At 48.1% G+C, this 21889-nt stretch overlaps 7 protein-coding genes across 7 annotated transcripts; 4 read left to right on the plus strand and 3 right to left on the minus strand.

The window, feature by feature from the left end:
* Positions 1-101: 101 nt before the first annotated feature.
* Positions 102-1198, minus strand: FSST1_005410 (mRNA splicing protein PRP18; the record flags this gene model as incomplete). The annotated part of the gene is made up of 2 exons (XM_083231681.1): positions 102-425; positions 479-1198. The coding sequence occupies 2 exons, from the start codon at positions 1196-1198 to the stop codon at positions 102-104; spliced, it is 1044 nt and encodes a 347-aa protein (XP_083088840.1).
* Positions 1199-1515: 317 nt separating this feature from the next.
* On the plus strand, positions 1516-2259 carry FSST1_005411 (Sin3 associated polypeptide p18-domain-containing protein; the record flags this gene model as incomplete). The annotated part of the gene is made up of 2 exons (XM_083231684.1): positions 1516-1601; positions 1662-2259. 2 exons carry the CDS (start codon positions 1516-1518, stop codon positions 2257-2259), a joined length of 684 nt encoding a protein of 227 aa, XP_083088841.1.
* Positions 2260-2450: 191 nt separating this feature from the next.
* Positions 2451-2843, minus strand: FSST1_005412 (uncharacterized protein; the record flags this gene model as incomplete). The annotated part of the gene is made up of 4 exons (XM_083231685.1): positions 2451-2504; positions 2557-2672; positions 2742-2777; positions 2831-2843. 4 exons carry the CDS (start codon positions 2841-2843, stop codon positions 2451-2453), a joined length of 219 nt encoding a protein of 72 aa, XP_083088842.1.
* An 893-nt stretch (positions 2844-3736) lies between these two features.
* Positions 3737-10858, plus strand: FSST1_005413 (U4/U6-U5 snRNP complex subunit PRP8; the record flags this gene model as incomplete). Its single annotated transcript, XM_083231686.1, has 1 exon — positions 3737-10858. One exon carries the CDS (start codon positions 3737-3739, stop codon positions 10856-10858), a length of 7122 nt encoding a protein of 2373 aa, XP_083088843.1.
* Positions 10859-11059: 201 nt separating this feature from the next.
* Positions 11060-12260, minus strand: FSST1_005414 (uncharacterized protein; the record flags this gene model as incomplete). The annotated part of the gene is made up of 2 exons (XM_083231687.1): positions 11060-12026; positions 12181-12260. The coding sequence occupies 2 exons, from the start codon at positions 12258-12260 to the stop codon at positions 11060-11062; spliced, it is 1047 nt and encodes a 348-aa protein (XP_083088844.1).
* A 106-nt stretch (positions 12261-12366) lies between these two features.
* Positions 12367-13812, plus strand: FSST1_005415 (uncharacterized protein; the record flags this gene model as incomplete). Its single annotated transcript, XM_083231688.1, has 4 exons — positions 12367-12906; positions 13055-13287; positions 13433-13664; positions 13714-13812. The coding sequence occupies 4 exons, from the start codon at positions 12367-12369 to the stop codon at positions 13810-13812; spliced, it is 1104 nt and encodes a 367-aa protein (XP_083088845.1).
* A 5412-nt stretch (positions 13813-19224) lies between these two features.
* Positions 19225-20142, plus strand: FSST1_005416 (SANT/Myb-like DNA-binding domain-containing protein; the record flags this gene model as incomplete). Its single annotated transcript, XM_083231689.1, has 2 exons — positions 19225-19857; positions 19915-20142. The coding sequence occupies 2 exons, from the start codon at positions 19225-19227 to the stop codon at positions 20140-20142; spliced, it is 861 nt and encodes a 286-aa protein (XP_083088846.1).
* Positions 20143-21889: the final 1747 nt, after the last annotated feature.

Here is a 21889-nt window from a genome sequence, read left to right on the forward strand (position 1 = left end):
AATGACTAAATGCACATTTGTTCGTATATGTTCAAGGGGGTATCATTGTTAAACATTAAGATCGCTTCTGACTTGCTGCCTCCTTCCGCCACCAACTTTCCTTAACCCATCAACTGCTGCAAGTCTGTAGGCGGCCAGCGAACTTGTGCGAATGTGAGACAGCGCTTGATGCTTTGCAGATATTTGCGCGTAACCTCGTCACCCATGACATGACCCTTCTCACCATCGTGTAACTTCTCTCGAGCGCTACGTTCGTGAATACCAACCATGGTAACACCAATGGGCCACGCTGCATTTCCGATACTCAGACGCAGATATCCATCATTGGCATCCACGTAGCGGCGCTCCTGAAGAGCTTGGACGATCTCTATAACAGGCTTGAGGATATCATCGTCAAGCTCTCCCTGTTCGAATTTGCGGAAAAGCTAGGCAAAGTTAGTTTCGATATTTTAGTAGAAGTTGGTGTATTTCAACGTACCGGCTTCATATTCTCTCGAGTCTGCACCATCGCATTGTATGCTGTTTTGCCAGCAGTCGTATCCCGCTTCTCTGCTTCCATGGCACGCTCGTATTCCGTAAGAACCATAGTAAAGTAGCTCGCCAGTTGCCGGAACAGCCATTTTCTGCCCTCCTTGTCCTTTGGTAGCTCGCTGTTGACCTTCATATCCTTCTCTTCCACAAGCTCCAACGTTGTCGGTATAGGGCCCTTGGTGACCACTATTGTCAACCTGCGGTATCGTCTCACTCGTGCAGCATGGGTCTCCCCGAACAAGGCCGCCGGCTCGCCAAGAGCCCTTAGCTTCTCGACAAGTTCCTCTTCCGGAACATCCTCACTCGCGTGAACACCATCTTCAGTATCTTCGCTCTTGGCCTTTACCAACTCTGGTAAACCAAGTCGCTTCCTTCGAGCGCGCTCTTCCTCGGCTTCTTTTTCTTCGCGCCTCTTTGTCATTTCCTCTGCAAGTTTGCGACGCTTCTCTTCGCGCACGGCATTCTCAACAGCTGCATCTTCCTCTCGTTTACGTTTTGCGGCGGCTTTCGCTTGGCGCTCGGCCTCGAGAGCTTTTTGTTCGGCAAGGTAGGCTTCTTTCCTTTGCGCTTCGATTTCTGAGCGCTTCAAGTACTTCTTTTCGTCGTTTCCGGAGCCGCTCTTCTTGCTCTTCGAGAGCTCCTTGTTCATTAGCGCCGCGAAATCCATGGTGATAATGAACAGTGTTCTGCTAATATGTTGGTGCCGATTTGAAAGAAGAAGTTGAATTGGTGATTCGGCTTATTTTGGTATTCTTTTCTTGATTTCAAGTTGCTTGGATTGGTTGATGATGATTGTAGACTTGTCGCAAACTGGTAGAGTTCAAATTGTTGATCGATTATGGATATAGCGATATCGGCTAACCGAGATACAGCCAGCCTTGCGAATGCCGCTCTCATCACCTGCGATTCTGCAACAGCAGATCTCGTTTCAATACACTATCTTTTAATAATTTCTTTAACATCCTATTGAGATTTTATTCAAAAATGACCTCTCCTTTGCCAAAATCGGTGCGCGAAAATACAACACCATTCTTATTACAGCTCTTCTACCGCACGGGAGCTCTTCACAGGTACTCATATCTACCCCCCTAATGATACTCTTACAAGTAATACTTATATCTTTGTACTAGAGCAGATGAGTTTCAATCGCAGAGTCTCCCTCCACACATTTCTGTATATACGTGGTCGGATTGTACTCTTCAAGAGCTGGCATTGGATCTTGCTGCTACCAAACCTTCGGCCTTCCCATCACCCTCAGTGGGATGCCGTTTAGTATTCCAGCTGGTGTTTCCGGATCTTCGTAACACAGCCACGGTACTAAACTCACCCCCTCGCTTTGGGGCTAAGGACCTCGGTAGTGTTGTGATAGGTGGTGACTCTAGTCCGGATGCATCTGGGGATATCTCCATGAACGCAACAGCAAAAGGTTCTGATGACAAACACAAAACACTCAACAGTGCCCGGTTCGTAGTTGGTGATTATATAACTTGCGCCATACTGCCGCCGCTCCCAGATGGTTCAGTGGCACCCGCTTCAAGTGTGCGAAGGGAGCAGGCTTCGGGTTCGCATGAAAGAGGACACGGCATTTCTGGTCGCGGAGGCTCTAAGGGAAGTCGAGGCGACTGGAGAGACGAGGTTGGAGGAGACTTCCCCATGGGAGAATGGAGAAGGGGTGAAAGATTACCAGATGCCCCTAGTGGGAGACCGAAAGGCAGAGGGAGGTGGTAGGGACATATAGCGCTCATTTTGATGGTGTCACATCCAATTATACCCATTTCTCATTCGATAAAAAGAAATTTCACAGTCCGGCCACGGCCTGTTCATATTTGACCTCGTTTTAATTGAATCTCTACCGCGGGCTCTATCCCAGGTATGACGCTTTAAATGTACACATCCCAAATCTCCGATTCTCGTTCGATTTATTTCTCGTAAACGAGGTCGCCCTTTCGCTTCGCCCTGAAGTCCCAAAGTCCCTTGGAAAGTCAGCATTCTGATGGTCGTCGCGGCTGCTACTGCCAGACTTACGTCGGTCTTGTAGGCAATGTAGCCCATGATGGCAGGGATCACACCAACGTAGATGAAGGTGATCTTGGCGGTTCGGGGCGTCCATCGGAAGTAGTGATGACGCGACTTCATCATAGCTATTCATGTTGTTAGAATGAACTCGGATCGAGGGCGATCAACGTCGAAGTCGGGGAGAAGTCACGCACCCGCATATTTGAGGTAGGCCGGGTCCGGCTTGACGTCTGTGAAACAGCGGTTAGCAGAACTCGATACTCTGGCATTTCTCTCAACCTACTAAGGTGTGCCATTTTGATTGACGACGATTGGTGTCTTGCTGAGGTGGTTCGAGTGACGAATTGGCCGTCGTAATGGTCGGTTTGAATGATGGTTAACCTCGACGACGAATTGAAGCTTCTAGGCTGACTAAGGCAGTATCTCAATTGTATGGTCTCTGATTGGATGAATGTCGAGATGTTCTCGAAGTGGCTACCCTAAACCACCTGTCTGAAAGCTGGACCTCAGGGTACCAGAAAAATAGACCACTGGAAGCATAAGAGGCGGAACTAGTAGGTCAATTTATCCTCCTTAGATTACAGTTTTTAGACCATTTATTCTTACACTCTAGAGCTTTGGCAGCTAACATTTCTTTAAGAACCTCAAACCTCATAGACCTATAGATTATAATTTGAACGGCATAATCATTAGTGTTCCTTTTTTACTTGTATACTTTGTAAAATAGTAGAAAAGTGACTAATGGCATTAAAATGTATGTAAGTCCAGGTAGTCAGTATAAGCTTACTAATCTTAACTCTTGTTATACTTTTGGTGCCATATTACTCTGTACTCCATATGTTAGTACTAGAGAACTGACAAAGGTGAGATGTCCCCTAGCTCGCATCAATTAGGTACCTAGGGACTGAAAGAAGTCCAGATGAAACGATTAATGCTCTTCGTCCATGTCATCACCAAAACTGATCTAATATTATTTCATGACTATAAGCTGCACGCTTTTCGAGGTCATTATAGGACAACCCCATCAAAATATCATGACTTATACGCTAGACTTATACAAAGTCACGTGAGTAGATCAACGCGTCTCCTGTGCTAGTCACGTGGATAGACCCACCAATCGCGTCTTCCCCAGAATTTGCCGTGGCGACAGCTTCACGATCTTTTACTATCTTCAGAACATCAAGCAATCATGCAACCACCACCTCCTCCCCCAGGCTGGGGAAATCCTCCTCCTCCTCCTCCTCCTCCTGAATCTCAAGCGCCTCCGCCTCCTCAAACACCTGCGCCTCCGCCTCCTCCCCCTTCTTCGTTACCATCAACGGCGACACCGGCATTTCACACTGCGAAGTTTGCGCAAAAGAAGAAAGAATGGATCAAATCACAGCGCAATCGCTTTGGCGAGAAGCGCAAGGGTGGATTTGTACAGACACAGAAAGCTGATATGCCGCCTGAACATCTACGGAAGATCGTAAAGGATATCGGTGATGTTTCGCAAAAGAAGTATACAAACGACAAGCGCAGTTATCTCGGAGCCCTTAAGTTTATGCCACATGCAGTTCTTAAACTTCTCGAAAATATGCCTATGCCATGGGAGTCGGCTCGTGAGGTCAAGGTGCTTTACCATGTCAATGGTTGTCTGACTCTAGTCAACGAGATTCCCCGAGTAATCGAGCCAGTCTTTTTTGCCCAATGGGCGATGATGTGGACATTTATGCGAAAGGAGAAGGCCGATAGACGACTATTCAAGCGCATGCGATTCCCACCTTTCGATGATGAAGAGCCTCCTCTGTCGTGGGCTGAGAACCTGGAGGATGTTGAGCCTCTTGAGCCGATTCAGATGGAACTGGATGAAGAGGATGATGAAGCCGTGTACGAATGGTTCTACGACCACAGGCCTCTCCTCGACACACCGCATGTGAACGGACCAAGTTACAAATCTTGGAATCTCACGCTTCCCCAGATGGCGACTCTATTCCGATTGAGTCGGCCTCTTGTCTCTGATGTTGTCGACAAGAACTATTTCTACCTTTTCGACCTCAAGAGTTTGCTATCGGCCAAGGCCCTTAATGTCGCCCTCCCAGGTGGACCTCGCTTTGAGCCATTATACAAGGATATCGACCCCAACGACGAGGATTTCGGCGAGTTCAATGCTATCGATCGCATCATTTTCCGAAATCCCATCCGAACCGAGTTTCGAGTTGCGTACCCTTACCTTTATAATTCGTTACCGAGAAGTGTTCACCTATCATGGCACTCTCATCCTCAAGTTGTCTTCAACCGAGCAGACGATCCTGATTTGCCGACGTTCCATTTCGATCGCCGCATCAATCCTATATCTTCGCGAACAGTTGCGCCAAAGAATGTTGAAGTTTCTCACGAGGACGAAATTTTCGGTGCGGGTAACATTGAGGAGCCTGAAGAGGACGCTTTCGAGCTTCCTGCTGGAGTCGAGCCATTTCTTGCCGACGAGGATATCGAGAACGACGATACATCATCCGCTGTTGATCTCTGGTGGGCCCCATACCCCTTTGACCGACGATCTGGACGTATGGTACGAGCACAAGACGTGCCGCTCGTAAAACAGTGGTACCTTGAGCATCCTCCGTCCGACCGACCTCCTGTCAAGGTTCGAGTTTCATATCAAAAACTTCTAAAGAACTTCGTTCTCAACGATCTTCACAAGAAGAAACCCAAGGCACAGAACAAACAGAACTTGATGCGATCCCTCAAACAAACCAAGTTCTTCCAGCAAACTTCCATTGATTGGGTTGAGGCTGGTCTGCAAGTCTGTCGTCAGGGCTTCAACATGCTTAACCTCCTTATTCATCGCAAAAACTTGACTTACCTTCACCTGGATTACAACTTTAATTTGAAGCCCGTCAAGACCTTGACTACAAAGGAGCGCAAGAAGTCCCGTTTCGGAAACGCTTTCCACTTGATGCGAGAGATTTTGAGATTGACCAAGCTCATTGTCGACGCTCAGGTACAGTACAGATTGGGTAACATTGATGCCTTCCAGTTGGCAGACGGTATTTTGTACGCCTTCAACCACGTCGGTCAGCTTACGGGTATGTACCGATACAAGTACAAGCTGATGCATCAGATTCGAACTTGCAAGGATTTGAAGCATCTCATTTACTACCGTTTTAACTCTGGCCCTGTCGGTAAGGGTCCAGGCTGCGGTTTCTGGGCTCCTGCTTGGAGGGTCTGGCTCTTTTTCATGCGAGGTATTATTCCTTTGCTTGAGAGATGGCTTGGAAACCTCCTATCTCGCCAGTTTGAAGGTCGACACAGCAAGGGAGTTGCAAAGACCGTTACCAAACAGCGTGTCGAGTCTCACTTTGATCTGGAACTTCGGGCTTCTGTTATGGCTGATCTTATGGACATGATGCCCGAGGGTATCAAACAGAACAAGGTCAACACTGTTCTTCAGCATCTTTCTGAGGCATGGAGATGCTGGAAGAGTAACATTCCCTGGAAGGTCCCTGGCTTGCCTGCACCTATCGAGAACATTATTCTTCGATATGTCAAGTCTAAGGCGGATTGGTGGGTTTCGGTCGCTCATTACAACCGTGAGCGTATTCGACGAGGAGCTACCGTCGACAAGACCATTGCGAAGAAGAATGTTGGTCGTCTGACACGACTTTGGCTCAAGGCCGAGCAGGAGCGTCAGCACAACCACATGAAGGATGGTCCTTATGTCTCCTCGGAGGAAGCTGTTGCCATCTATACTACTACCGTACACTGGCTCGAGTCCCGCAAGTTCTCACCTATTCCCTTCCCCAGCGTTTCTTACAAGCACGACACCAAAATTCTCATCCTCGCCCTTGAGCGTCTTCGGGAGGCTTATTCAGTTAAGGGGCGCCTCAACCAAAGCCAACGAGAGGAGCTGGGTTATATTGAGGAGGCATATGATAGCCCTGGCACAGCATTGGAAAAGATCAAGCGCGCCCTTCTCACTCAGCGAGCTTTCAAGGAAGTCAAGATTGATATGAACGACAACTACAGCACGATCAACCCAGTTTATGACATTGAACCCATCGAGAAAATCACCGACGCTTACCTTGACCAGTACCTCTGGTACCAAGCAGATCAGCGACATCTCTTCCCTGCCTGGATTAAACCTTCAGATTCCGAAGTCCCACCCCTTCTCGTCTACAAGTGGGCTCAAGGTATCAACAACCTTGATGGCGTCTGGCAGACTGAGAACGGCGAGTGCAACGTTATGATTGAGACAGAGCTATCCAAGGTGTACGAGAAGATGGAGCTTACACTTCTCAACTCTCTCCTGAGATTGATCATGGACCACAACCTGGCAGATTACATCACGGCCAAGAACAACGTTCAGCTTACCTACAAGGACATGAATCATGTCAACAGTTATGGTATGATTCGTGGCCTGCAGTTCTCTGCCTTTGTGTTCCAATTTTATGGTCTTGTATTGGATCTTCTCCTGCTCGGGCCTCAGCGAGCCAGTGAGATTGCCGGTCCACCTCAGAGCCCCAACGAGTTCTTGCAGTTCCGCGACCGTGAGACTGAGTCGAGCCATCCCATTCGACTCTACACCCGTTACGTTGATAAAATCTGGATCATGCTTCGATTCACTGCTGAGGAATCCAGAGATCTCATCCAACGATTCCTCACTGAGCAACCTGACCCCAACTTTGAGAATGTCATCGGGTACAAGAGCAAGAAGTGCTGGCCCAGAGATTCTCGTATGCGCTTGATGCGTCACGATGTTAACCTCGGACGAGCTGTCTTCTGGGACTTGAAGAACCGTCTTCCTCGATCTGTGACAACGATTGATTGGGACGATAGCTTTGTTAGTGTTTACAGTCGTGACAACCCGAACTTGCTGTTTTCTATGTGCGGCTTTGAGGTCCGCATTCTCCCCAAGATTCGAAACCAGAACGAGGAGTTCCCGGTTAAGGACAGCGTTTGGTCTCTTGTGGACAACACCACCAAAGAAAGGACAGCCCACGCTTTCTTGCAAGTTACCGAGGAGGATATTCAAAAGTTCAACAATCGCATTCGACAAATCCTTATGTCATCAGGTTCCACTACGTTCACCAAGATTGCGAACAAATGGAACACTGCGTTGATTGCTCTCTTTACCTACTACCGCGAAGCCGCTGTTTCCACAGTCGACTTGCTTGATACTATTGTCAAATGCGAGACCAAGATTCAAACTCGAGTCAAGATTGGCCTGAATTCCAAGATGCCTTCTCGTTTCCCTCCTGCTGTCTTCTACACGCCCAAGGAACTTGGTGGTCTAGGTATGATTTCGGGTTCTCATATTTTGATTCCTGCCAGCGACAAGCGCTGGTCAAAGCAAACCGACACTGGTGTCACTCATTACAGGGCAGGAATGACCCACGATGAGGAGACCCTCATTCCGAACATTTTCCGATACATCATCCCTTGGGAGGCCGAGTTCATTGACTCCCAACGCGTCTGGACAGAATATTCTCAGAAGAGATTAGAAGCTAACCAGCAGAATCGTCGTCTTACTCTTGAGGATCTCGAGGATAGCTGGGATCGCGGTCTTCCCCGAATCAACACGTTGTTCCAAAAGGATCGAAGCACCCTGAGCTTCGACAAGGGTTTCCGAGCACGAGCTGAATTCAAGATTTATCAATTGATGAAAAACAATCCTTTCTGGTGGACTAGTCAACGTCATGACGGAAAATTGTGGAACCTGAACGCGTACCGAACCGATGTTATCCAGGCGTTGGGTGGTGTTGAGACCATTCTTGAACACACCCTCTTCAAAGCAACAGGATTTCCATCATGGGAAGGCCTATTCTGGGAAAAAGCGAGCGGTTTCGAAGAATCCATGAAGTTCAAAAAGTTGACAAATGCTCAACGTTCGGGATTGAACCAAATTCCAAATCGTCGCTTCACTCTGTGGTGGTCACCCACCATTAACAGAGCCAACGTCTATGTCGGTTTCCAAGTCCAGCTTGATTTGACAGGCATTTTCTTGCACGGAAAGATTCCTACTCTCAAAATTTCTTTGATCCAGATCTTCCGGGCTCATTTGTGGCAGAAAATCCATGAGTCGGTTGTTATGGATCTTTGTCAGGTATTCGACCAGGAACTTGAATCTTTGGGCATTGAGACTGTTCAGAAGGAGACAATTCACCCTCGAAAGTCTTACAAGATGAACAGTTCTTGCGCCGATATTCTCTTATTCTCCAACCACAAGTGGAACGTTACCCGACCTTCTCTGCTCTACGACACCAAGGACGTGATTGAGCAAACAACCACTAACAAATTCTGGGTTGATGTCCAGCTCCGATATGGTGATTACGACTCTCATGACATTGAACGATACACGCGAGCCAAGTACCTCGATTACACCACTGACAGTGCCAGTATTTACCCTTCGGCTACTGGTCTCATGGTTGGTATTGATCTTGCCTACAACCTTTATTCTGCCTACGGCATGTACTTCCCTGGTCTTAAGGTACTCGTTCAGCAGGCCATGGCCAAGATCATGAAGGCCAACCCTGCTCTGTATGTCCTTCGCGAGCGTATTCGAAAGGGTCTGCAGCTTTATGCTTCTGAGAGTAACCAAGAGTTCTTGAACTCGCAGAACTACTCAGAACTATTTAGCAACCAGACGCAGCTATTTATCGATGATACCAACGTCTATCGTGTCACGATCCACAAGACGTTTGAGGGTAACTTGACAACCAAGCCCATCAATGGTGCTATCTTTATCTTCAACCCGCGAACTGGCCAGCTGTTCCTCAAGATCATCCATACCAGTGTTTGGGCTGGACAGAAGCGTCTTGGTCAACTTGCCAAGTGGAAGACTGCTGAGGAAGTCGCTGCCCTCATCCGCTCGTTGCCCGTAGAGGAGCAGCCCAAGCAGCTCATTGTGACGAGAAAGGGTCTTCTGGATCCTCTGGAAGTCCACTTGCTTGACTTTCCCAACATTTCTATTCGAGCGTCCGAGTTGCAGCTTCCTTTCCAGGCGGCCATGAAGGTCGAAAAGCTTGGTGACATGATTCTGTGCGCTAAGCAACCTCAGATGGTGCTGTTCAACCTGTACGATGAGTGGTTGAAGAGCATTTCTTCGTACACTGCCTTCTCTCGTCTCGTTCTTATTCTGCGTGCGCTCCACGTTAATCCCGACAAGACAAAACTTGTTCTCCGTCCTGACAAGACCGTCATTACGCACGAACATCACATCTGGCCATCACTGTCAGATGAGGACTGGATCAAGGTTGAAACCCAGCTCCGAGATCTCATTTTGAATGACTATGGAAAGAAGAACAATGTCAACGTCTCGAGTCTAACAACCAGCGAAGTGCGAGATATCATCTTGGGTATGGAGATCTCAGCGCCTTCCATGCAGCGACAGCAGGCTGCCGAGATCGAGAAGCAGCAGCAGGAACAGGCGCAGTTGACAGCGGTCACAACCAAGACTCAGAATGTTCACGGAGAGGAGATCATTGTGACGACCACATCGCAATTCGAGCAGCAAACCTTTGCTTCCAAGACAGAGTGGCGAACACGAGCCATTGCTACATCCAACTTGCGCACACGAGCGAAGAACATTTACGTCTCATCTGTCGACAACGACCTCGACGACATCACCTATGTTATGCCCAACAACATTCTGAAGCGCTTCATTACAATTGCAGACCTTAGGGTGCAGGTCGCTGGTTACTTGTACGGTTCTTCAGCACCTGACAACAATCAAGTCAAGGAGGTCAAATGTATTGTCATGATTCCGCAGATTGGTGGGCTTCGCAACGTGCAGCTGCCACAGCAACTCCCCCAGAGCGAATTCCTCGAGGGCATGGAGCCTTTGGGCGTCATTCACACTGTCTCTGGTAGCGAGCTGCCTTATATGTCCGCCGTGGATGTTACCGAGCACTCCAAGCTCCTGGATGCGCATAACGAGTGGGACAAGACCAACACTGTGACGGTTTCTGTCGCATTCACTCCAGGCAGTGTATCTCTGTCGGCTTGGGGACTTACACCAGACGGCTACAAGTGGGGAGCCGAGAACAAGGACACGCAAAGCGATCAGCCGCAGGGCTTTGCTACAACGATGGGTGAGAAGCGCAAGTTGCTGCTCAGCCCACGATTTAGAGGATTCTTCCTTGTGCCAGATGATGGCAAGTGGAACTACAGTTTTATGGGCAATGCCTTTGACGGTATGCAAAAGAAGCCGTATCACGTCAAGCTCGATACACCGCTGCCATTCTACAGCGACCAGCACCGATCTGTGCACTTCCACAGCTTTGCAGAATTGGAGGATATCTGGGTGGACCGATCGGACAACTTTGCTTAATCAAAATGGGTAATAATGGGCGTTCAGTCGCGTTTTTTGTAATTAATTAGTTATTTCCGACGTGTATTTATGATGATAGTCAACGAGGTCTGGTCTAAATATCATAAGCTGACCCACCAATTTCGTCTCTTATGCTCCTAGCGACCAACTGCTCTGATCCCCCAAGGCCCCTTCTCTCGGTGCAACACGAGGACATGGTTATTAGTAACACATGCTTTGTATCACCCTCATACCCAGTGACATGCCGGGGGGGGGGGTAAACACTTCCAACTTGCGAAGTGCTTTAAGCAGCGTATTTATGCCCAACGTTGTAGACGTATTGGAATGCATAGTGATTTCGTTAATCAGTTGCTCCTGTTCATTGTCCTGCAGGTCGCCATAGGCATGGCAACCAGTCTGTACTCGAATATGAAGATGTCCCTCTTTTGGCGCCTCTTCATCGTCATCCTCATTGTGTTTGCTGGTGATATCGTTATCGGCGATATTGCTGTCGCTAACCTCATCCGAGTTGTTAATCTGAGAATCGCCTATAATACCCATGAACTTATCGTCTGATCTCAACTCAGAAAGGGCATTAGGAGGGATAGATTTCACTGGCGAGGAGCTGCGTTCATTGAAAACTAAGGAAGACGCAAATGAAGAGCCCAGATTGGGCATATAGTCGCCAGCCCGACGTCGGCGAGGAGAAACTGGAACAGAACTGAGAGGGCTACTCATGAGGTGCTTTGATGACGGTGCACCTGTATCTTCCTTCAGAATCGGCAGCTCTTGGGAGGGTTCCCGTTCCTCCCCTGGGCGATACCAAATTCGAGTCTCCCCAGGTTTCCGATCTGGCTGGACTGTCCAGCCTGCCCGCAGGCGCTGTTGGATGATCGTCTGCCGAGCTTGACGTTTGGCAGGACGGTTAACAGCATCTGATGTAGCTTCAGGCATTGGCCGGTCAGCTAAACGCGTCCGTCTAACTGTAGCATAAGACAAGCCCTTATGCCAGACAAGATGAAGATCCAACTCTGCTGCATGCTGAATAAGGAAGTTCCTAATTTCAGCTTCGTGATTGTTGGAAATTGCAGTTGAGCACCGAGTTCCATCACCAAGCCAGAGGCCTAAGAAGTATGGGTTAACAGGAACCTCCTGTTCAGGCTCCTTGCGACCCAAAGTTAGTGAGTAGCTTTAGGATATAAAAATAAATAACCTAAAAGACCCATCTAAATATCATAAATTGACTTACTGATTTCGTCTCTTATGCTTCTAGCGGCAACCAAAGTCGCATTCTTTTGAACTCGTAAAGATGTGCCAAACAACTGCAGTATCACGAATCTTACTGTGCGCGCACCCGCTCTTGCTTGCCGTACTCGGAAACCGACTCTGGGTAGGTTATTTCCATGCCTTTTTGCCATCCCATGATGCTTGTGTTAGATCTGGCTTGCTGTACTTGTAAACTAACTTGGTTGAAATCAACAGTTTCCCAACCTACTAGATATCTTGTATGTCTAGGCGCTTCACATACAATGGAAGATAAATTCAGTACCGGAAAACCTGGTGTTGACGGACTTATCACCAACTGGATTAACAATTCAATTGATGCTGCCTCGGCACCTCTTACTGAAGATGGGGAATACCAAGACTCAGGGGCAGAGTCTGATGCAAGCGAGTCGGAGCTACATCTGTCTTTAGAACCGGATACAGATGGCACTGGTGCTCACGAGAGCTTCATGCATATCAACGAGGACCTTGCGGAATTCGGGGAGACGAATATCGAAAGCTATCTCAATGAGAACACGAAAACCTGGAAGGAGCGACCCAGCAGCAATGATTGGAACACCATTCGAAATGAGGGATCCAAAGCATACAAAACCTGGCCCATGAACATGGCCATCGAGTATGCATTCCGAGAGTTCAGAGCCGCAAATGCTGCAGTAAATGTCAACAACGGCGAAATTCTTGAGGAACCCTACCTGACCAAGCTTCTTAAACAAGTGGTCTTCTGCATCAGAAACCACTATTCGAACATTGAAGGGGAAAAGCGTGTTATTAAGGGTTCCTCTAAGGTGTATAACCTGTTCACAGGTGGAAAGTAGCCTTGTCCGAACTGCGAAAGAGGCTTGCGAAAAGGCCCGGGCTGCATATCATAATCCTACTGGGACTGCTGGAAAGCGCAACATTTTCTGGGAAGCTATCCTTCCCTCATACGCTTAGATTCTGGCATGCGTATTCTGCTCTAAGGACGGCTCAGTGAACGGTACTATTACAGGATGCCTCCGCCAGGTTAGGCGTCTTGATATGCTCCGAGTGAGTGAAGGATTTCGCCACACCAGTGCTTCGTCCAGCCTTGAGACTGGTGAACAAGCACAGTCCGTTGCGCAAGGAGCAATGGATTCCGCCGTCGCTGCTCGACAAATGGCGGCTAAAGCGCTGGAGATGAGTGAAAAGTTTGACGTTGAATGTCTCAATAAAAAAGATCAAACTTATGGCCACTGCATTGATTGAACTTCAGGACACGGAGGAGGAGCGTCAGAGTAAACAAGAGAAACTAAATGCTGCTTATGACACCAAAACCGGCGACATTCACGCCAGAATTGACAAACTCGTCCGCGAAAATGAGAAATTGAAGAAGGCACTTGATGCCCCCCTCGGGGCTGGTCAGGTTAACGGGAAAGCTATCGAGCAGAAGGCCATTGGTTTCGCTCACCTCTCGCCTGACGCTAGTGATGGACTGCGCAATATGATGGATAAAGTCAACGAAGAAAATCATACAGCCAGCACCAAACCTGCAGCAACTTCTCATTTAGCCAAGCCTAGTCAGAGAGTTAGTGAAGGTAGAAGAACCCTACAGCCTTCCAGTGCAAAGCGTCCAGTTCCAAAGCTATCAGCTGCGACTCCACCAACCTCAAAGGCATCCACCCGAAGCTGTTGCCTCTGAAGCCTCCGAAGCGAACCGGTTCAAATTTGTCTAAATTGTCAATGAAGAAGGCAAACACTGGAAACAAGGATTCCAACAGCTTTCTCTCACTCAGAGATCTTATTTAAATATGAATTTTTCAGGTGGGGGTTTAACAGGCATGTCAATTCACATATGAGAGGGAATGGAAGGAATATGGAAGTTAGAACGAGGGATTTGAGGCCTTGAGTGTCGAACTTGTATCGAGATCATAGGACAGACATGGTCGCCAGCACCTGTTACGTGACTGATCAGTCATGTTTAAGAGACCTGTTCCTACAACTACACAGTAAAATTCGATAGTTTTAGCTTTATATATCAGTGACTCGGTGATATATAAAAACCTTGTGTAAAGATGTGATCTATTATGACTCAGTGAGTTTTTAACTATTTAACCTCATTGAGTTGAAAACACTTGGTGAATTGAGAATATTTGAATGTCTATTAAAATATGTACGAACATGAATATCAAGTACCTTGTGTCTTCAGGTAAGCTGATATTGACATTCATCATCAGCAATCAAAAATTATGATGAAGTTGGAAAAAAGACGAGATAAGTCAGTCTCGCCAAAGCGGGCGACAGAAGACAACAAGGGTTATGCATAGAAGATGATCCACGTCGGTAGGTTGGCGGGCACTCTTCGGTGCTGCAAAAAACTTAATTCTACTTATTTTGGGGATAAATAAAATAATTTGGGTATTTTATGCCGCCTTATACCCGGTGGTCTTGGGTTAATTGTTTTCTGTATCCCAAGCTTAGATCTTTAGCTACTGTCTAACTATCTATCTCATTGGTAAGAGGAGGAAAACTGTAAATGGGTGAATTGGGTTTAGGCAGATGCAAGGACCCGAAAAAAGAATGATTAGCGGCTTCACCGAGGGCGTGGAAACGCGCCGCGAGCTGTCACCTGCATTGCGTGGGGGAGATTGAAATTGGCCATTTATGCATTCATGCAAATGTAGGCAGTGAAAAGAGCGAAATATTGGTTATCAAGACTTTAGTGTGCGGCGTAGAAGCATTAAAGAATCTCGTGAATTTTAGGAAGGTCACGTCACGTTTATGTTGTGGGGAGATTGGGTAGCAAAAGCAAGTAATTGTCTCCTCTCACTGGATGTTTCTTAGGTGTAAATTTAGGTTATAGGTGAGAGGCAAATATTTACATCAAGTTCTGAAGATCTTTTCTCAACCATCGTCAATCAGGTGGGGGGCAAATGCAAATGCAAGCAAATGTAGTCATGGATGGACATGACATATTTTTGGCCTTTGAGTTTTTCCAGGGGCTGGGGTTAGGGGGTTGTCAAGATCTACGAGACACAACAGGCATTGCTGACGTAGATTTCTATTCTTATCAACCACAAACCCTTGCCAATCCAACCCGTGTCACCTCCCCTGACATTGACCCGCATACCTAGGTTTGTACCTGCGTAAATAATATGGATATGTCCATACAAGGCCCTGTGGTTCGAGTGGACGATGGCGTCAAAATGCCTAGCCTGTCCTGTCCTGGCCTGTTCAGCAATATGGACGATCCCCCCAGAATTGGATCAAGGTGCCGAGACCTTATCAAATTTCCTCCATTCCGGGAGTTGCACCTGTACGGTGGGTGTCCACTCCATTGCACAGGGCGTTTTTAGCTTCCGAGCCGTTGAGCGATTAAGTGGTTATCAGACTATTCGACAATGCGAGCTTGGACTTCGGCTCCGGATATGGTACAGTAGTAATACCTTACTAAGTGCTGAGAAGCTCTAAGCAAATGAATGGGTTTAGGGTATCCCATACAACTACACAAGCTTCAACCTGTGAATTGACGGAACCTTTCCCTTTACCTTGGTTCCGTTAGTAGACAGGATACACCTAGATGTTTATAAACGGAGAGTACAATAAATTAATTGGAAACTTAAACTTTGCTGACCCTCATATCCGGACTACAATTGGATCAAAGCTTGTGAACTGCTGGAGCGTGATGAACATTATACATTGCCTGGTCTATATCAGCCTGGCAATCTTAGTGTTTCAAATATGATCCAAAGTTTACCAAATATCGCTCCAATCTATCATAGACTACCTATATACCGTGATCTATCCATGGATACAGTTTAGTTTACACTTGGTAAAACGTTTTTTTGTCATGACAGCTCGGTTGAATGATAATAAATTAATATCAATGCGTGTTATAGCTTAGTTTACGTAGTTGAATGTCCATTCCCTACCTAGATTAGGTTGCTGCGATCGTGGGGAAGCGATACTGTTGCATTCTAGGTCTAGTGGTCAATCGTTACGTTGTCGCTCACCTAAAGTGACCTAGTTGGGTGCCTTCCATACGGATACCTACACTGGCTTTGGGCGAATATCCATGTTTGCCTAGCGCTTGCCTTTTTGATATCCGGCAGTTTGCAGGAACCAACTTTGCTCCTTCTTCTTGACCGTCTTTTCGATCGAGTTTTACTGAATGCTCTTTCCTCACCTCTAAAACCGGGCAGTTTCCATTTTGTCAGCCGATCTCCCCTGTCTTACCCTCTTCACCTCAGCCAAGCGACCAGTTTCTATTTGCATTGCCCCTTCACTCACGAATTCTCATCATATCAACCCGTTACCACTTAAAACTCAGCCCATCAATCATCGGATGCCCCTAAGGAGTTGCCGGCCGACCGTCAACAAGCACTGGTGCCCATCTTTGATCATACTCAGCACGGCGCGTGCTCCCTCCGCCCCACCGGTAGCTAGGGTCCCGCCGCTAGCCAAGGAGGCCCTGTACGCGCTAGAAGATCCGTCCTTCTAGAAGCCCATCATCGACTCCTGCTCCTGTTCCTGGACCAGGGTCTTGGATTTCGATTCTAGCCCTAGCCCATCAATTGACGTACGATCGTTCATGACGACAATGGTGAAGCCGTTTCGCTTGATATGCCACACATCAGGAGAGTTGCGTCAATGCGTTATTGTTACCGGAACACTGCCTATCCGGTCCCCAAGGCCTCTTTTGGCCTCACAATCATGCGTGTTTCGGCTTCAAAACAGTTGGAACCCTATGTGATTCACTATTCCGGGGGCTTAAGATGCCATGGCATTGAGCATTAACGGCTGCAATCTTGGAGCCCCCGAGAAAAATCTCAAGTTATCAATCATTAGGGTGTTCCAAACACGCCAGTTACCGGCGAGAGCGCTTCCCTGGCGATGCCCTCAAGTTTCGTTATCTGGATCCCACTCAAAACCGGGTTCGTCTAGTCTGATGCAGGAGTTATTCCATAATAGAGCTCCATTCTTTTCAGACCAACAGGCATGCTCGCATATGTCTGAGTTCCCAACCTTTCGGGCTTCATGACCTTTACCAGCAGCTCCTTTCCGGTTCCATTGACGTGCCAAGAGAACCACCACAAGGCTCATCTCGGCCTCCATTTCTGACGTGGATGTACGTGTAGTTACCGCAACACTCAACACTCCCCTTTTGATAGATCCAGATAATCGGTTCCAAGGGTCGATTCTCCCGCTTATTGGGCCCATGCTCACGCACCTGAGCGCGCCCCAACCATGAGCCGCGAGTCTGCTTCCGCTCTTAGGCAGATGACTAGCTGACTGTTGCACGTACTTGGCTTCTAGGTTCAGTGCGGGAGCTTGTTCAATTCAGCCACCGTTGGCCAGGATGTCGATCTAGCTTGGTCGTGGTACGTGCTCACATTGATCAAATCTGGACCAGCCCCGACTACCCGGCGCGCACGCTCTCCCAACATCACGGGCTTCTCCCTGTTACGACATACAGATTCGTCAAACAGAGGTTCCTGGCATGTGGGTATAGTTCTGCTTACGATCTAGTGAAGCTGATGGGCGCCATCCTCACAGAGCCATCTAATATAGCAGACCCTGGTGTGTTATAACCATTTGCTCCACGCTGTACCTCCTGTCCTGCACAAACACCAGAACTGTTTTCTCCCTAGTTGCCACGCCATCAGTTTTGGAACCCACATCCAGTGGCTCTGCTACCTGCAAAGGCGGCGAAAAACCTGGCATTGGCCGTTTTGTCTCTATTTCTACAGTTGTACTTGGTCAGCTCAGTATGGCTTAGTTCCACGCTCTTCAAGCGAAGCGCGTTTCACCTTTGACTCGTGCCCCAATAAGCACCACCGCCCAGCGACCTTGCATGTCGTCTATTTTCACAGAGGCCCATTTACATAATTGATTTGTCCGCAGGGGCCTTTACTATGGCAAATTACCATTCGACCGTGGATAGCAGTTGAAGGCGTTGCTATTGCATTGTGCCCTCATCCTTGCTAGTCATGATGGATACCAGGGGTGGTCTTGTTTCTATATCAGGCACCCTGGGGACCTTACCATGGCATAAGATCGTCAAATTGACCACCCTCCAAACCCTGGCTTGGGTTAACAGGTCGTCTCCGCAGCCCAGGGACTCGGCGGACGGGGCTTCTTCTCATACCGGACTGGGCAAAATCTCCAAGTGCTTTAACCTGCAGCATGAACAGAGCCAGACCATTGATCCACTCTCCCTGCTACCCTGCTCTAGGTACTCCGTCATCAGACGATATAGGCTGGCCCTGGTTCCAGCAACGTTTGCCAGGTTACTAGCCCTTGTGTTAAATACGTTTACTGACCCCAGGCCGGGAGCTAAAAGAGATCTTGTGAAGGGACCTATCCTAATATACAAAGCCAATCTTCACCGCGTGGACCATCTCTCTTTCTCATCGACAGTCTGAACTCGATTGTTGTGACGGCATGTTATAATACCTTTCGTCCTCTTCCAGTCTTTCATAAGTGCTTTGTTCCGAAGCCAGAAAAATCGAACTTTATGCACATTCATCACACTCCTTTGGACTTCTCACCACCGCTACGCCTTTGACTCCAACCCGGGCTCACCCCCCCAACACAGCCCTCCAGCGCCAAATACCAGCGTCTCACTCGACTACGGAAACGGGAAAGCCTCTAGCCCGGTACCAATCATTCAAAATTCAGACACTATATGTGGCGAGCTGCTTGGGAGCTCATAACGCTGTTGACTTATACTTCAGACGCCCAATACAAGCTCAGCAGCCTAGCTTGACGCACTCAAATCCATCACGTTCTGCACGCTACTAGATACCACTTAACTCTCCCCGTCGTAGCCCGCAAGGGCTTCAGCTTGTCAAATTCTTTCCATTCAGAGCCCAGCGGCCGTCCAGAGCGGTTCGCTCTGGAGGACCTCATGCGTCGGAGGCACACTGGCGGGCACTTATCGAGTGGGGGATTATACCGTGGATTATTCGGGTCAGGGCTCACAATCAGGACAAAACCACCATCAGTCAGCGTATGATACATCGATTCACCAGCGCCCTCGACACCAGCAGCCTCGGGCCTCCATCCACCATACCGGAGGCCCGACTGCTGGTATTCATGGCACTCCCGACTCGCACCACGGAAATCCTCATGTCCAACATACACCCATGGCTCAACACCACCAGCATCCATCACCGCAGATGGTGATGGATCCATCCCAGCTAGGTCATCATCGTCTTGGACCGCCACAGTTTGGAGCACCAGGTCAAGTCATGGCGCCTATGTACCAGACTTTATCGACACCGACACCGCCTAATCATCCCCAACACTCCGTCCCCGGTTCTGGCACCAAACGACCGCGACCAAGTGACCTCGATCTAGGTAGTATGGGCGACTTGGATCATTCAGACCTCAGTAGTATGCAACAAACACCACTGGGAGCTGCCTATGCTCATGCCGCCGCCGTCGCCGTGTCACAATCTCAGCACCAACCTATACATCACCACCACCACCTCCCCGACTCAGAGCCACCTTCAAAGATGATGCGTCGCGATGACGGACTGGGTGGTGCTCCAAGTGTCGTGGGACAAATGGGAATGCCTGATCCAGCACCTCGACCTCGGGGACCAAAACTGAAGTTCACACCAGAAGACGACCAACTGTTGATTGAACTTAAAGAGAACAAGAACTTGACATGGAAGCAAATAGCAGATTTTTTCCCTGGGCGATCTTCAGGAACACTGCAGGTTCGATACTGTACGAAGCTAAAAGCAAAGACAACGAATTGGACCGACGAAACGGTATGTTGATCAACATCTTGGTCTTTTTACACGAGCAACTCACTAACTTACTCTCAGGACCAAAAGCTTCGAACTGCACTTCAGGACTACGAGAACGAGAAATGGAGAATCGTTGCGAACAAAGTCGGCACCGGCTTCACTCCTGCAGCATGTCGAGAACGGGCTGAGCAACTTATAGTCGAGGACCCAGCAACTCTGGCGGCTTTGTCGCAGTCATTATCACCAGCTGTAGTCTCAAACGCGGATTCCGAAGAGCCCTTATACACTCATCATCAGCTTCAATAATAAAACAAGATAATTACTACAGCGGAGGATTCATAATAATAATTACGACACTTTACAACATCAGTTTCTCCCATTTGCAGGCCTTCGTCATCCTTTCCTTACGACCTTTCGACCGACATCAAACACATTCGCTTACAATTGGCCACTTTCATTCAGCATAATCTTTATCACGGTATTATTCACTTTCGTCTGAAGAGGCGATGTTCTAGAGTTGTCATATCGATTTGGAAACACCGATCCCAGCCCAAGTAGGGCGCGATGCACCCACGACTTATCTGTTACCCCTGTATTATTTTCTTTTTGCTCGGTGCTTACAGGCCGTTTCACTTTTCTTTCGTTTGACACTGGCCTCTTGTCACAAATCCTTTTCTTAAACATTAATCATACTTCGATTCCCTATTCTTTTTCTTGAAAATTATCTTGTATTCCATTTTTTGTCTCGACGTCTATGATCTCCTATGTCCGTTTACGAAAAAAAACTACACTAGACTTGGGAAACCCCGGAAAAGGAGAAAGAAACATTTACATGCGCCTAATATTCCCCATCCTTCAGCCAGGGGACACCGTCCAATCGCCTGGGATATGTGGCTGATCACATTTTCTTGTCACTTATTACCCTTATCTTATTACTATATCCAACCTCTTAATTATTCAACACATGTATGAGAACAAAAGCAGGATCATCGGCGGAGTAGGTTTCCTTTTCTGGCGCAGCGTGTTCTTCGGCTTTGTGTATGCGGAACGGAAGGTGGAAACAAGAACATGTCGAAAGGTTCCTTGGTATCACAAGAAAGAGATATGGAGCGGGAGTGCAAATGGCATGTAGAACTATCTAGCACATGTGGCTGAAGGGCTCAAACCTCTCAAGTCAGCACTTGGAAATGCCATGATTCAGGCAGACTTTGAAAAAGACCACGCTAGATCATACAGGAGAGGGATCTGCTCGATCACCATCAGTATCACGCCATCAGGCTCCTACTCAGCTTCAATGTAGCAGCGCTAGAAAAAATGTCAAAATGGAACCCTATAGCCGCGAGTCTGTCCGTTGCAAAGCCTATAATCAAAGCCTCGACACAAGATATAACTCCCAATGTGCAAAGGTTCCCTCGGATCTGGGTCACAGCCCCTGTCTGCTTTGTCTCACCGGAACCATGTTCTCCACAGTTGAGCTAGACGAAACGAAACGGTTTATGCTTTAGATCCTTGTACCCAACTCCGCGCATCTCTTTCTCCTTGAGATATATAGGTGTGGCTACCGATCAGTTATAATATAGGTAAGGCCAGGCAAACTTAAAGAGAGCAAGGCGAGCGGAGGGCGGGGCCTTGCCACGTAGCTGTGTGCGTATAACGGTACAATCGCCTTGGCTGCCGACTGGTAGGATGCATCCCCGGACCCGATGAAGGTTACCTGTAAGCGGATGGAGCCGATGAAACTTCTTCCTCTTTGGACGCCATGCTGTGACACCTGTGGTTGAGCGAGGCCAAGCCTGTTCCCCCGGCTATCTCTTGATCAGGCACATATTGTACATAGGCAGGTTACCGGCAGGCTACATGCTCAGGAGGACATACAAGGTCCGTCCCTGACCGTGAGGAGTTGTCGGTGCTTCTTGCCTACGTCGTCCGAGAAAAGACCGGGAAAACAGTGGTTATCGCCTATCTTCTTACGCACATCGCACCGCATGGTATGCGAGTCACGCTAAAATATAGCGGTCGTGAGTATGGAGGCTGGATTAACAACAGAAATACG

Source organism: Fusarium sambucinum, chromosome I, assembly GCF_050947815.1.
Source record: "Fusarium sambucinum isolate potato_lamoka chromosome I, whole genome shotgun sequence".
Lineage (NCBI taxonomy): Eukaryota > Fungi > Ascomycota > Sordariomycetes > Hypocreales > Nectriaceae > Fusarium > Fusarium sambucinum.